Source organism: Triturus cristatus, chromosome 10 (genome assembly GCF_964204655.1).
Source record: "Triturus cristatus chromosome 10, aTriCri1.1, whole genome shotgun sequence".
NCBI classification, from domain to species: Eukaryota; Metazoa; Chordata; class Amphibia; order Caudata; family Salamandridae; genus Triturus; species Triturus cristatus.
Genome location: NC_140593.1, coordinates 670,387,527 through 670,400,701, shown reverse-complemented (window position 1 = coordinate 670,400,701; position 13,175 = coordinate 670,387,527). Strand labels below are relative to the sequence as shown.

Here is a 13,175-nt window from a genome sequence, read left to right as displayed (position 1 = left end):
TCGGGCGGGGCGGAACCGATGCAAAGCCACGTGATGCTACCTAATTACACGCAATGGAATTGCTACAAAAGTTTCTGGATCCTGTCTGGAAACTAGGTAAGTTCACAAGGTGAGGAAAATGCAGTTAGAAGTCTCTATCAGAAGAAACTACAAGTCACATAAAACTGAAAAAAACAATTACAAGTTCACAGAATCCATTCCACATTTCCATGTGATCCAGGCCATCCTAGATCTCCTGTATGGCACTGTAGGAGAGAAACAAAAGTAGAAGCAAAGAGGAAATGATAAGAAGTAAACATGGGGGCCAAGAAATAAGAATTTATGTATTTTACCTTTTACCTTGCCACAAAGAAAGAATTAACATGGCAGTGGAACCAGGAGTTACAGATTTTACGGACTTGTGAATAGTTTCTTGATGCCTGTAGTTGTTTTCTATGACTTGTGGATTTTGAAGATGTTTCTTGTTTTTCTAAGGCTGCAGACTTTAAGTACAGAAAGCATAAAGTTTAATCCTCACTGCAATGTCCTTAAAACAATAGAACTGTTTAGCTGCGAAACTTAGAGAATTTAGCATTCTTACTTTCTATTCTTCCCTGCTCTCAGCAGGGCTCTTCATCTCTTCAAATGTTGCTTTCATATAAATTAGAGGTAAAGAAAAGTGAACTAATGGATTCTGATACATCTGAACTCCACTTGACCCTCAGTACTTCTTGAGGACATTATCAGTGTGACTATTCAAAATAGGGAAAAAGTACAGCCAGTTCATAATGATACGCTGATGGAGAGGAGTGTTTAAGACAGATGCGCCAAGAGGAAGGACACTTTGTGAAATAACAGTGACTTCCTCCTGTTCCCTATTCCCTGGAAATACTCCTAATGGCCAGTAGTCGTGTACTCCCTCTGGAAAGAAGACTATTCATATGGACAGGTCTAGATTGATAAAACTAGGGGTTCTTCAAATTGAATCCCTGGTATAGGAATGTTAAGTTTGCTCAGAGTTCAAAATGTCTAGCAAAGGGGCACTGGTTTATTAGACAGAACTATGTAGACACATAGTATTCTTGCAGAAGTAGCTTTGCATTGGCGATACGTAGAAAAGAGTGTACGCAATGTTCCTTGAATGGCACTAAAACGCTGTTAGCAAAAACATGCTCTAATCAGTATTCAAACACACTCTCACTATATACTATCTGCTAAACAAGTATATGATTCAAATTCAATCAAAATCAGCTAACCCCACATATAGACAATTTGATATCAATAAACTTGAATGGACAGTGACTTCTACATAAGTGATGTTTGTAAATAAAAGTGTGACTAGGGAAAGAGAGAGAGAAAGAAAAAAGTGTGAAAGTGTGTGGGTGTGTGAGTGTGTGTGTGAGAGAGAAGAGTGCAGGAGTGACTGAAAGACTGACAGAGATGCGAAACAGAGGATTGCTGAGTGTAACAGATGATTTTTAGAGTGAGTGTACAACAATTAAGTGCGACTGAGTATGACTAAGAGAGTATCCATACCTGCAGGAGTGAGTGAATCAGTATGAGTAAATGGGTATGACTGAGAAAATGACTGAAAAAGAATGAACAGATGACTCTCACTAATCTGCTGAAATGATTTGCTTGCTGGAGTGAAGGTGCTGGTACATAAAGCAGAAAGAAAGAGCACTTCTTAAATCGGAAATGCTTTGATACTGCAACAAACAGGACAAAATAGCATCAGTTGAGGAAATGAAATTGTCTTTTGAAAAAAGGTCTTGGTGGTACTGTTCCTTTTAAAGTATATATTCTGAAAATCTTGATCATACTCACAGTTTTTGGGGTGGTGATCTGCTGAATGAGAGACACACGATCTTGAACAGGTTTGCTGATGTTTACACAACGTGGCATTACCCTAGCAGGACTTTTCCTTCTCTGGCCATCTGCCATGGGGAACAGAAAACTCAAAATCAGTGTCTTCCATCACAACACCCCCTTCTCCGAATGTCGCTAAAAATCGCCTGCCTCAGAGTATTTTCTTGATTCTCTAACAAGATTGGGATGAGCCAACCTTTGGGCAACCCCTACAGCTCACCAGAGTTTTAAAAAGGTTGTAACAAAAGTAACAAGAATTACATCTTTCACAGAAGACAAGGAAACATTGGCTAAAAAAGATCACGGCTGGACAGTGCTTAATGACTAAAGTTCTCAAACCTCAAATTTATTTAAAAACAGGAGTTAAAATCAAGATAAAAGAAAAATTCCAAAAGCTACGTTTTGGCATTCTACCAATCCTCCAGCACCTGCCGCCTTGGAAAAGGACACGAGGAGAGCAGACTTGCCATCTTTGTGGAACAGGAAACAAGGACCTTGTGCATGTCATCTGTATCTGCCCTAGTCTAAAGGGCATAAGATGCACTTCATTCCGCCCAATATTCAAACAGAGTAGCACCAGGACCTGTAGGCAGGCAGTAAAAGTATGCTTTAACCCAGTCGAAACTCAGCTAAACTGCTGAATTACAAAGTTCTTTGACACAGTGGAAGAGAGACTTAAACGCAAGTCATAAAAACAAACAGTGAATAGCAAAACAGTATTGATTATGTAAACCCAAATGTTGGGTCACTTTTAATTAGCAAATTCAATCTGGTCATGCTATTGGTTAGCCAGACTGCGCAGTCCATGTCTACATCCTGGAGCACAGGCACTTAAAATCTGATGTGACTTTCAAATCTCGAACTTGACATCAGAACTGAGAATTGGGCGCGGTCTCCTCCTTATATCGTATTATAAGCAAGCTCAAGATAAAAGAATATATACTCTGATATAATTTATAATTTGCTGTACAAATTGAAAGAAGGACTGTTTTTAATTGGTTTTGAAACTTGTCGGTTATGTTTTTATATTGTGAGTTTTAATTAACTAAACAATAAATTACTTACTGTACTGGAATGTAAATGCAAAAATCAATATTTACACTTTAAGGAAGATAATCCTAATTTGCATATTAAGAGACTGTAATTTGGTCTGGGAATCCTCAACCATCAGTTTCAAGAAAGGCTCTTGCAAGCTTTCTTACAAAAACGAAAAACATCAGTTGTGAACTAACATCAAATGGAAAATAATTAATAAAGTTGAAATCAGCTGGTAACAAGTAAGTTTTCAAGACACAATCTTTGTAGCAAAAGGCAAAGGGACACAGGATAAACAAGTTACTTATTAGTCAGCATAGGATTCTTTACCTCAATGCTAATCAGTTCGACAAATGGATGTGAGAACATGAAGAATGATGGGGCAGGTGACCCACATCTCATCCAGCCTCTTTCAGTCCGGTGGATCATTCTTCAAGCTGTAGAAAGTAAATACTATGTCCATTTGGCAACTAGTTGGATTGCTAGAAATCCTATTTCCAAATGTATTTGGCACCTTATTTCCCTTTGAACTGCTTTTCAAAAGTTGTTGTTCTTCTAGGAATTGTAACCTTCACTTTTCAAGCTCGATATCTTAGTTAAGGGCAAAAAGGGAAGTAGGTGCCTGTTGTGCTTCTTTAGACGGTCAAAGTCTCAAAGCAAAATTACATATGCAGACACAGTTTTAGACATCTGCTCAGACATTTAATAGTTTTCCTTTTTTTCAAGAGAGTAAATTCAAGGTAGATCTATTTTTATATTTTATAGGTGCCCAAACTTGGGATTCTTTACAGACTGAGGTTTGGTTAAATGAAAGGCCCCTTTTGATAATAAGGTTCAGATCTTTGTTTGAAATTCCTAGGGGAAATTTTCACTATTGCCAGGTCTGAAATGAAGAGGTCCCTTCTAGAAGTATCTCACAAGGAGTGCAACATATGTCAGCAATGGAGTCCCAAATGAATCATATATTTTTGGATAAGGAAACCTTACTTTATTGTGTCACGCTTATAGGTAACCTCACCCAGTCCTGTTACAATAGTACTGCATGGACTGACTCAATGTGTCAGTGGCCTTCTTCAGGGCTAAGATGGATCCCGACATAACTACTACATATACTCATGCATACAGAGCCCTAATAGGGAAAAACCTTGTTGAGTCGAAAGACTGAGATTGACACATGCTAAGGAAATATAAATGTAATAGAAATAGACATCTTAGATATGCATGCGCCTCTAGTGTGAAGAAAATAGCAAGAAGGCAAAATGATAAAACATGCGGACACTGCAAATGAATGTGGCATACCCTGGAAAAGTGGATACAAGCACTCTCCATCATTCAACTTACCCTAAGGTAAGAGAATCTGTCATCATGGTCATGATGGAGGAGTCATCCTCTGTAGTCATGCACTTATATGGGTAATAACATCATTAGTCCTTGTTGATACTGATCAGCATGAGATGAGTGGGAATATGATGTACATTCATTACAGACCTATGGTTAGTACCACACCTCTTTGTTGCACCCATTGTTAATGGTAAATGAGGTTGCTATTATCATTTGTATTTAGATGAAGAGTACCATGCTACTAGCAGATATAAAAACCTATCATTGCTCGTGCTAGTTATTTTATCGGATACAATTAGCCTGTTTAATGTTAAGTTGTATCATACTCATTATACTTGTGTGGTTTGTTACTTCTCACACACTTCTGAAAATGCACATCTTAATGGCAGTAAACGTATTCCGCGGTTGTGCCGCACACATGCCATTCATACCACTTCCTCAAGAGGTCGTGCTCAACACGTTTGCATCTATATAAAACTATAGGTCAGGCATCTCTTCTCTTAGGATGCAAAGTGACCGGAAGCCTTGTTGAGCTCGAACGACAAGTAGAGAGCACTAATGCAGGTAGCTACACGGTGGAGAAGGGGAAGACCACTATTAAAATTGTGGCAGAGCAAACCTCCCCTCTGCATTTCTCTATTTAAAAGGGCAATAGATGCCTCATTGGCAGAGCCCTTACTACCTTTGCGGAGTCAGCAGCAGCCTTGATGGATTGGAGGGCCTCATCAACCTCCTCGTGCAACAGTTCTTGGCAGCTTAAAAGAAAGAAATGAGAGCAGTGTCACCTTTTTTTTGTAATCATCCTATAGCTCACCCTGTGACAAATAGTCTTAAATAGGCTTTCCCTACTGTGAACGGTGTTATCTCACATTTTTCTTGCTTATGCCTTCTAGCTTTCTACATTCCTTTCCTGGAGGCATGGAGAGAAATGTGACCTGCTTCATGGATTGCCGGCATGTAGCTGCTGCCACCAGAGTCCTGCTCAGCCATGGCCAATAGACACGTGGGCAATGTGTTGGGGCCCCACATTTCCTATGTTGCCATGAAAAGATTGCTAAAAGAACAATTGATGTGCGGAATGTTATGTTATGTTATGTTATTTGATCTTGTATAGCGCTCAGATGCCGCAGCAAAGAGGCGTCCTGGCGCTTTGGAGATAGGAAAACACAACATCACAGAAATAACCAGAGGGGAAGAGACTAGGCGATGGAGAATAGGAAGGTTTTTAAAGACTTCCTAAAAAGGAGCAGGTCCGGAATAGCACGAAGAGAAGCAGGCAGCGAGTTCCAAAGGGTGGCTGCCAACACCGAAAAGGAACGACCACCTATTCGCGCTTTCTTAAAACGCGGAACGATAGCTAAATTGGACCCTGCAGATCGGAGGGATCTGGAAGGAACATAATGGAGAATAGTCTGGGTGAGAATGGGAGGGGAGGCTAACTTGAGAATTTTAAAAGTTACGCAGAGTGCTTTAAACTTAATTCTCTGGCCTACTGGTAACCAGTGAAGATCTTGGATGGTATGACGAACAGAAGCAAACTTAGGAAGACCGACCAGCATTCTGGCCGCAGCATTTTGAACCCGCTGAAGGCGGGCTAGTTCTGCCTGATTAACACCCAGAAGCAGAGAGCTGGCATAATCCAGTCTGGTAAGAACCAGAGCTTGCACAATGATCTGTCTGGTGTCTGCGTCAAAAAATTTAAAAATGGGCCGAAGGCACTGCAAGGCACCGAAACAGGTGCCAGCTACACGTTTGGTATGGGGGGTGAAGGAAAGTTTATCGTCAATCCATACACCCAAATTTCTAACTTCAGCTACAGGAATGGGAACAGGACCCAACTCCAGTGGCCACCAATTGTCTCCCCATAGCCCAGTTTCCTTACCAAAGATGATAACCTCGGTCTTGGAGGCATTGAGTTGGAGTCTATTTTCCGCCAACCAGCCTGCCACTGCCTTAAGAGCTGACTGAAAGGTAGAGGCATCCATAGTGGAGTCACCATTAAGTGCCACCGCCAGCTGCGTGTCATCGGCGTATGACACCATGGTGAGACCAAAACTACGGGCTACCTCCGCCAATGGCTGAACATATAGATTGAATAAGGTAGGGCTGAGAGCCGAACCCTGCGGAACACCCTGGGGAATGGGGCGAGGGGCAGAGACATAGGGCGGTAAAGATACCTTGAAGGTTCGATCCATAAGAAAGGAGCGAAACCATTCAAGAGCCAACTCTCCAACTCCTGCCTCCCCAAGACGCTGCAAAAGAATGTGGTGGGAGACCGTGTCAAAGGCGGCACTGAGATCCAATAGGATCAGTGCCGCCGTCTGACCCCGGTCCAGCAATTTCCTAATATGCTCCACCACCACCAGAAGAGCAGTCTCGGTACTGTGGCCCGCGCGAAAACCATTCTGAGATTTATCCAGTATATTGTCTTCCTGCAAATGAGAGGAGAGAATGCCATTCACGTGAGCCTCAGCTAATTTGGCAATCCAGGGGAGGAGGGAGATGGGACGGTAGTGTACTAATTTAGCAGGGTCAAGGGAGGGTTTTTTAAGAATAGGTATGACGGTCGCCTGCTTCCAAGCAGTGGGGACACTACCAGTGCTAAGAGAGAGATTAATAAGGCTGTGCATAGCCGGATAACAGCACTCAGCACATTCCCGAAACTGAGTAGGTCTCATAGGGTCATCAGAGGACCCAGATTTGACTTTGATTGTCAAAGCTTTGAACTCCTCTTGTGTAGGGCTGGGAATAACCTGTAGCCGCTTGGAGGTCAATGGGGCTCTGATATTCTCAGTGATGGAAAGATGTGAGAATGACCTGTAGATGGCATCGACCTTTTCAACAAAGAACGAGGCCAAATCCTCACAGTGAGCCATAGATGCTGGAAAAGTGGTGGCAATCTTTCTGCTAGTGAGGTCCTTACAAACCCTAAAGATAACCTTAGTCGGGTTCGTACTGTTCTTAATCTCCTGGGAGTAGAAGGCTGCCCTAGCTGTACATATGGCCCGGTGGTACATTCTGGTGCAGGTCCTATAAGCTGATTTAAGGTCAGCATCATAGGTTCTGCGCCATGCGCGTTCCGCCTTTTTACAGGAAGATTTCATCAGCTTAAGGGATTCATTGTACCAAGGGCTGGAGGGGCTAGATCTAGTCTTACTCCACCTAGCAGGTATAAGAATATCCAATGAGTGGTCCAACCACTTACAGAAGCTGTCATAGCCAAGGGAGACTTCTTTAGGAGGATGAGGATGGTGCTTCATCAAAAGATGGTGAAAATGCTCTAAATTCAGGTTTCTCCAGGGACGTTTGAGAATATCAGGAGTCTTATTCCTAAGGGGAGGAATATTAGTGGCAATATGCGTCTCGATCAAATAATGATCGGTCCAGGCCATAGGCTTGGGCTGGAGCACTGAAATATTAGTCAAGATATTCGTCACAAAGGGGTCAAGCAAATGTCCGCCAATATGAGTAGGTGATTCTACCAATTGGAATAAATGAAAAGCTTCAAGATCAGCCAAAAAACTGTGCACCGAATTGGAGAATGGAGCATCCATATGCAAGTTAAGATCTCCAATGATCGTAAAATTGGCTGTTTTCATGACAATAGAGGAGACCACCTCCAGAAGACTGAGACGGAAAGCGCTCTCGGGACCAGGAGGCCTGTAAATTAATAGTCCCGAGAAAGTAAAATGAGGATTTACAGTGATGTTAAAATGCGCGCTCTCACATCCAGCTATAGTGGTCGGATTCCAGGCACACGGATAACATGTTTTAACTGCAACCGCAATGCCTCCGCCTCTAGCGTGACGATGAAGCGAGTGCATAATATATCCCGCTGGGAGGGCTAGATTTATAACCGCCATAGATTGGTCATGAAGCCAAGTTTCAGTAAAAAAAAAAGATATCTGGGTTCTCATCAGTAATCAAAGAAAATACTTCGTGAGAATGAGAGGCCAATGATCTCACATTCAGGTGAAAAATTTTGAGGGCAGGATGGATGACTGAGCTCGAAACAGAATCAGACATATAAGCCCTAGAGGCTATGGGTTGGCGACTCACTATAGGCAATGGAGTCAATGCTGAACACCGCCAAATATTCACCCCCAGTACAGAGATCTTGGCCTAAATCCATAGTTTTTTCCCTCACCATGCCATTCCAGTTTATACCCAGCAATATGATATTCAGTCTTGACCCTGCTCTCCATGGGAACAGTCCAGCCTGATATGCCAGGCCGGGTCGTCCGTGGACCGGAAACAAGCATCCTGGGGCCAGTTGTGGGGTATCACCCTTCCATCACCCAGGCTAGCTGGAATCGAGTGACATGGTGAGCAAGGGACACACGGAAGGTCAAACCCGTCCCACTCTGGGTGACAAATGCAAAAAGAACAATTGATAAACGGAATGCTGACTAATGTCAAACATTCACCCCCAGTGGTATTTAAGTCAGAGGCTCAGAAGTCAGGCACGCCATCAAGATTCTCTTAACCGATTAAGTCATCACCACAGCAGGTGGTATACAAGACATCCTGCAAACCAGTGATGTTGATGTCCAGGACAGCAGGATTTTAGGGGACAGCTTGCGGGACAGCAAAAAATACTTGGGCAAGTAGCCAAGCAATTTTTATGAAGACCCACAGCTAGGATGTCTCTCCTGCCTGGATTTTCTATCTTTACCCTTTGTTTGTGGGGTTTAGAATGTGAAATTCTAAGCCTTCTCCTCTAGAGCAAAAACACATAATTCTGTGGCATCATGGTCTGGATACAGCCAATACACCCACTTGAGAGGGTGGTCATTCTTAGAGATAATCCTCTACGACATACACCACAGCCCCCAAATAGAACATTTTGCTCATTGTAGGTCCCGCATAAATAGCTACAAAATCACTAGCTGGTACAAGAAGCACTGGGTTAACACCCAAATATGAGCCTGCAGTCAAGAGAGTCACTTAGGTCACAAAGCAGATTTTTTTTAAAAAACAGAGCTCTTTGAAGACTCATATGCACTAGAACAAGTACTAAGAATTGGCAAATATGGCCAAAAATGTGTTCAACAGACTAAAGGACACATCCACTTTGTGGTCCCTCTATTTAAAGACATAAGATAGTTTGTGTTTTTCACTGGACTTGATGTGTCAAAACATGTAAATATTCAAATAGCTTGTAGATTTATGGAAGATCCAGGGTTAAAAAAAACGTATAGTAAGGTAGCTGAATGAAATGTACAAACTACAAATAAAGCATCTCTGAGGTGTCCGGAAAGGGATTCTTGTGCTCACTCAATATCTTCTATCATCTGGGAAAGACTTCTGAGGTGATTCCTTGTATGGAATATTTACAGTTTTCTAAAGCACCTTTATATCACTTCACACTTGCCACTCTTAACGCGCCTAACAATTTACTTGATAGATTCCCTGACTAAGGTCCTCCGTCGCCGGATTAGTCTGTAGTGGTGGGGGGAGATCTGAATTTAGTGATGGATTCTGATCTGGATCGCTCTGGTCAGAGATCCGCCTAGACCAGAACTTTTTTGCCCAAGAGCCTTCGCTGGCTTGCTTACTGTGGTTTGCATGACTTGTGCCACTAGTCTCACCTTAGGGACAGAGACTGTACTTTTTCTTCTGCAACACACAAGAAGTCCTCCCGAATTGATCCCTTCTTGGCTTTCCAAGCCTTGCTAGATCAGGAGATCAATCCTACTATTGAACCCGGCTCCCTTTCTGCCCACGTGACTATTACCTTGATGCTTCGGATACCTTCTCCCGCCTCTCAGTCTTCCAGCTGGTGATTTGGGGACACTATGCTTCAGTCCCCCACCATGATGGATGCAGTACGTGTGGTGCTTTAGGAATATGTGCCCCTTAATGACAATGAGTCGACGTCACTAACCTCAGTGTGGGAAGCTCTAAAGCTGGTCATTGGGAGAGAGAGCTCATCACTCTTGCAGCGGCCAAGAATCGTAGGCAACGCTATAAACAGAAAGTTCCTGAGAGGAGGGTCTCTGAGCTGAAGGCCATCCATAAGGGATCAGATGCCCCCAGTGTGTGGCAAGAATTGGAGAGGGAACGCTTGCAGCAGGCTTAATTTGCTGTGCCTTAAACATATATTCTATCTAGGCAACAGTCGGGGGGCGCATGTTAGTGCATCGTCTTTGCAGTAAGCAATATGCTTGATCAATACGGGCTATTGCCACAGATTCTGAAGGTGAGGTCAGTGATCTCGAGAGTATTGCAGCAACCTTTCAGGCATTCTATGCTTCGTTGTATTCCATGGCAAATGGTCCGACCACAGAATGCTTGGACTACCTTAATAGCGCTACCCTCACTCCCCTTCCCACTACTGAGGCCGACGCACTAGACAGGACCAATCACGTGGAGGAGGTGATCGCGGCTATTGCCCGACTGAAGCCCTTGAAATCTCCCAGCCCAGTCGGCTTCAGCTCTGTGTTTTACAAAACTTTTTGCTCTGACCTGGTGCCTTTTCTCACACAACTCTTTAATTCCATTTCTGACTCAGGCACTCTGACAGAATTTATGCTTGAGGCCTCCAGCTTGGTGATGCCCAAGCCAGGTAATTACCTGACCCAATGCGGGTATTACAGACCCATTTTCTGCTGGAAATGGAGACAAAACTTTTCTCAAGCGCCTACGCCATACCACCCTGAATGTGCTTGATCTCATTCGATCTTGGAAGCCAAGAAGGGTCGGGCCTGGTTAGAACTTGGAGGGAAAACTGTTTGCAAGCATCCTGGCACACCATCTCAATCCCCCTATGCCTGGACTCATTGATCCGGATCAATCAGGCTTTATTCCCTCTTGCCAATGCGGAGACAATACCAAATGTATCTGCCATCCTATAGATAAAGTACACCGGTCAAGTAAAGAGGCGCTTCTGCTCTCTATCAATGCAGAGAAAGCGTCCAACCGGGTTCACTGGCCCTATCTTTTAGGACCTTGAAGCAGTTTGGTATTGGCAAGAGATTTGGGAAGTGGGTTTGGTGCATTTACACTACTCCCTAAATGGCGGTGAGGGTTAATGGAGTCCGGTCCCGATATTTCCCCATTTATCGCGGAACCAGTCAGGGCTGCCTGCTTTCTCCACTCCTCTTTGTGATCCACATGGAGCCATTGGCGCAGAAGCTGCAAGATAACCCGACAGCAACTGGGATCCCGTTCGGCCCCGCACACCATTTGGTTAGGTTATATGCCGATAATGTTATTTTCTCGGTCACAGTACCCTTGACATCGCTACCGGCTATCGCAAATTAAAATCTGCGCCAATAACTCACCATGAGATCAGGGAAAATCAGGGGGGCACCAGGCGACCAGCAACAGAAACCCAAAGAGGAGGGAGAGGATCAAACAGAAATGGGAAATTGCAGTAAGCCATGGGGTATGGAGCAGGAACAGGAACTGGACTCGGAACCAGACCTTGACCATGACCAAGAAAAAGATAGGGAGAGCAAAACTGAAACAGATAATATCCAAGAAGACAACCACATCCTCACTATCGCTACTTGCTCCCCCATCAAAACTAAAACCAGCAAGCGGGCTCTCATTACAGACTTCGGAAAAGTATGTCGCAATTTATCCCCGGGAAAGCAAAAGGCTCACAAAGCAGTCAAGAAAGCAAAGGAAGTAAAGGAGGCAAAGGAAGCTAAAAAGCACAAGCACAAGGGGGGCAGTTCGGGCAATGAGACTCACAAGGACAGTGCAACCAAAACATCAAATAAGGATGGCACAGAACAAATGGACTTTATGCTTTCCGCAACAGAAGAAGTAAGCCGTGTCAATTCCACACAGGTCTGTCTGAGCCCACTAATCGCCCATCACGGATCTCATCAACAGTCCGTCCAGGCTGTAGTCCACAACGACCTGGGACAAAACTGGGAGTCTATGTCCAACAATGGACTCGTCAGGCTCAATCACATCAACTAAGCCAACTTCACCAGCAACAACAAACAGCCCAACAAACCGCCCAGCAGTGCCGTGAAGTACAGAGCCCGGAGGATAACCTGGTGCTCTGGCAGGATATCATCGATAGCTCCTGCGCATTACCAAACACATTGGCAGACCCACAACTTCTTGATCAACTTTTAGACCTGTCTGGGATCAAACAACCTATGTACAAGAACAACTCTCTACTTATCTGAAATCCCCAATCGAGCAAATTCAAATTGCACATCAGTTGAAGCAGGTGCCATCTCAACAAAAGAGAAATGGACCCCTATCCAAAGCCTCTCATAAGGCCGAACAACCCAGCTCAGTCAGCCACTTAGAAGCACAAAACGTAGCCGCACAACGACAAAGCATTAAGAAACAAGAGGGACAAAACTTTACGGAACAACCAGAAAGGCCCATCACCAGGACCATTTTGGGATCAGCTACTAGGCACTATGAAAACGATTGGATCAGCTATGACCTACCATGCCGACAAGCTGGATACTCAAATTGAGCTATTAAATGCACTAGCTTTATATGTGCAGGGAATAGATAAAAAATTGCACAAATTAAACGCTATGATAACAAAGGTACAACAAGCGCAGGATATCACATATCATACGTTTTATTGCTACCAAATAGTCGATAAACTTGCAACTGTCCCAACCATAATGTCAGAGCTGTTGGGGGCAGTTGCGGAAACACAACTCAAATCCATAAAACCTACGGAAAGAGACCCCAAGGAAGCAGACAGAATTAATGGGGATACCACCAACATTAATACCAAACAGTTAAAAGAGGAAATTAACTCGCAAGAAGGTGAATGCAGAAACTCACCTGACGGCGAGAAAGAGTCTGAACAACTAGAGGAACAGGCGCATCAAGAAGGCTCATCACCAATTCTTAATCAAAGTAACTTACTGAAGGAAGCTGCAGAAAGTAAAGAAAAAATAAGGTTGAAAACACCCCTCTCAAAACGGGAACGAAAACGCTTGAGGAAAGCAAGGAAAAGT

General features: G+C 43.6%; 1 protein-coding gene across 2 annotated transcripts in view; it reads right to left on the bottom strand.

The window, feature by feature from the left end:
* Positions 1–13,175, bottom strand: part of WDR90 (WD repeat domain 90) — a 1,426,420-nt gene that overhangs the window by 1,267,480 nt on the left and 145,765 nt on the right. For both annotated transcript variants that reach the window (XM_085628141.1, XM_085628142.1), the window contains exon 8: positions 1,807–1,916. In XM_085628141.1, the coding sequence (XP_085484267.1) occupies positions 1,807–1,916 (110 nt within the window). The remainder of the gene's footprint in view (positions 1–1,806; positions 1,917–13,175) is intronic.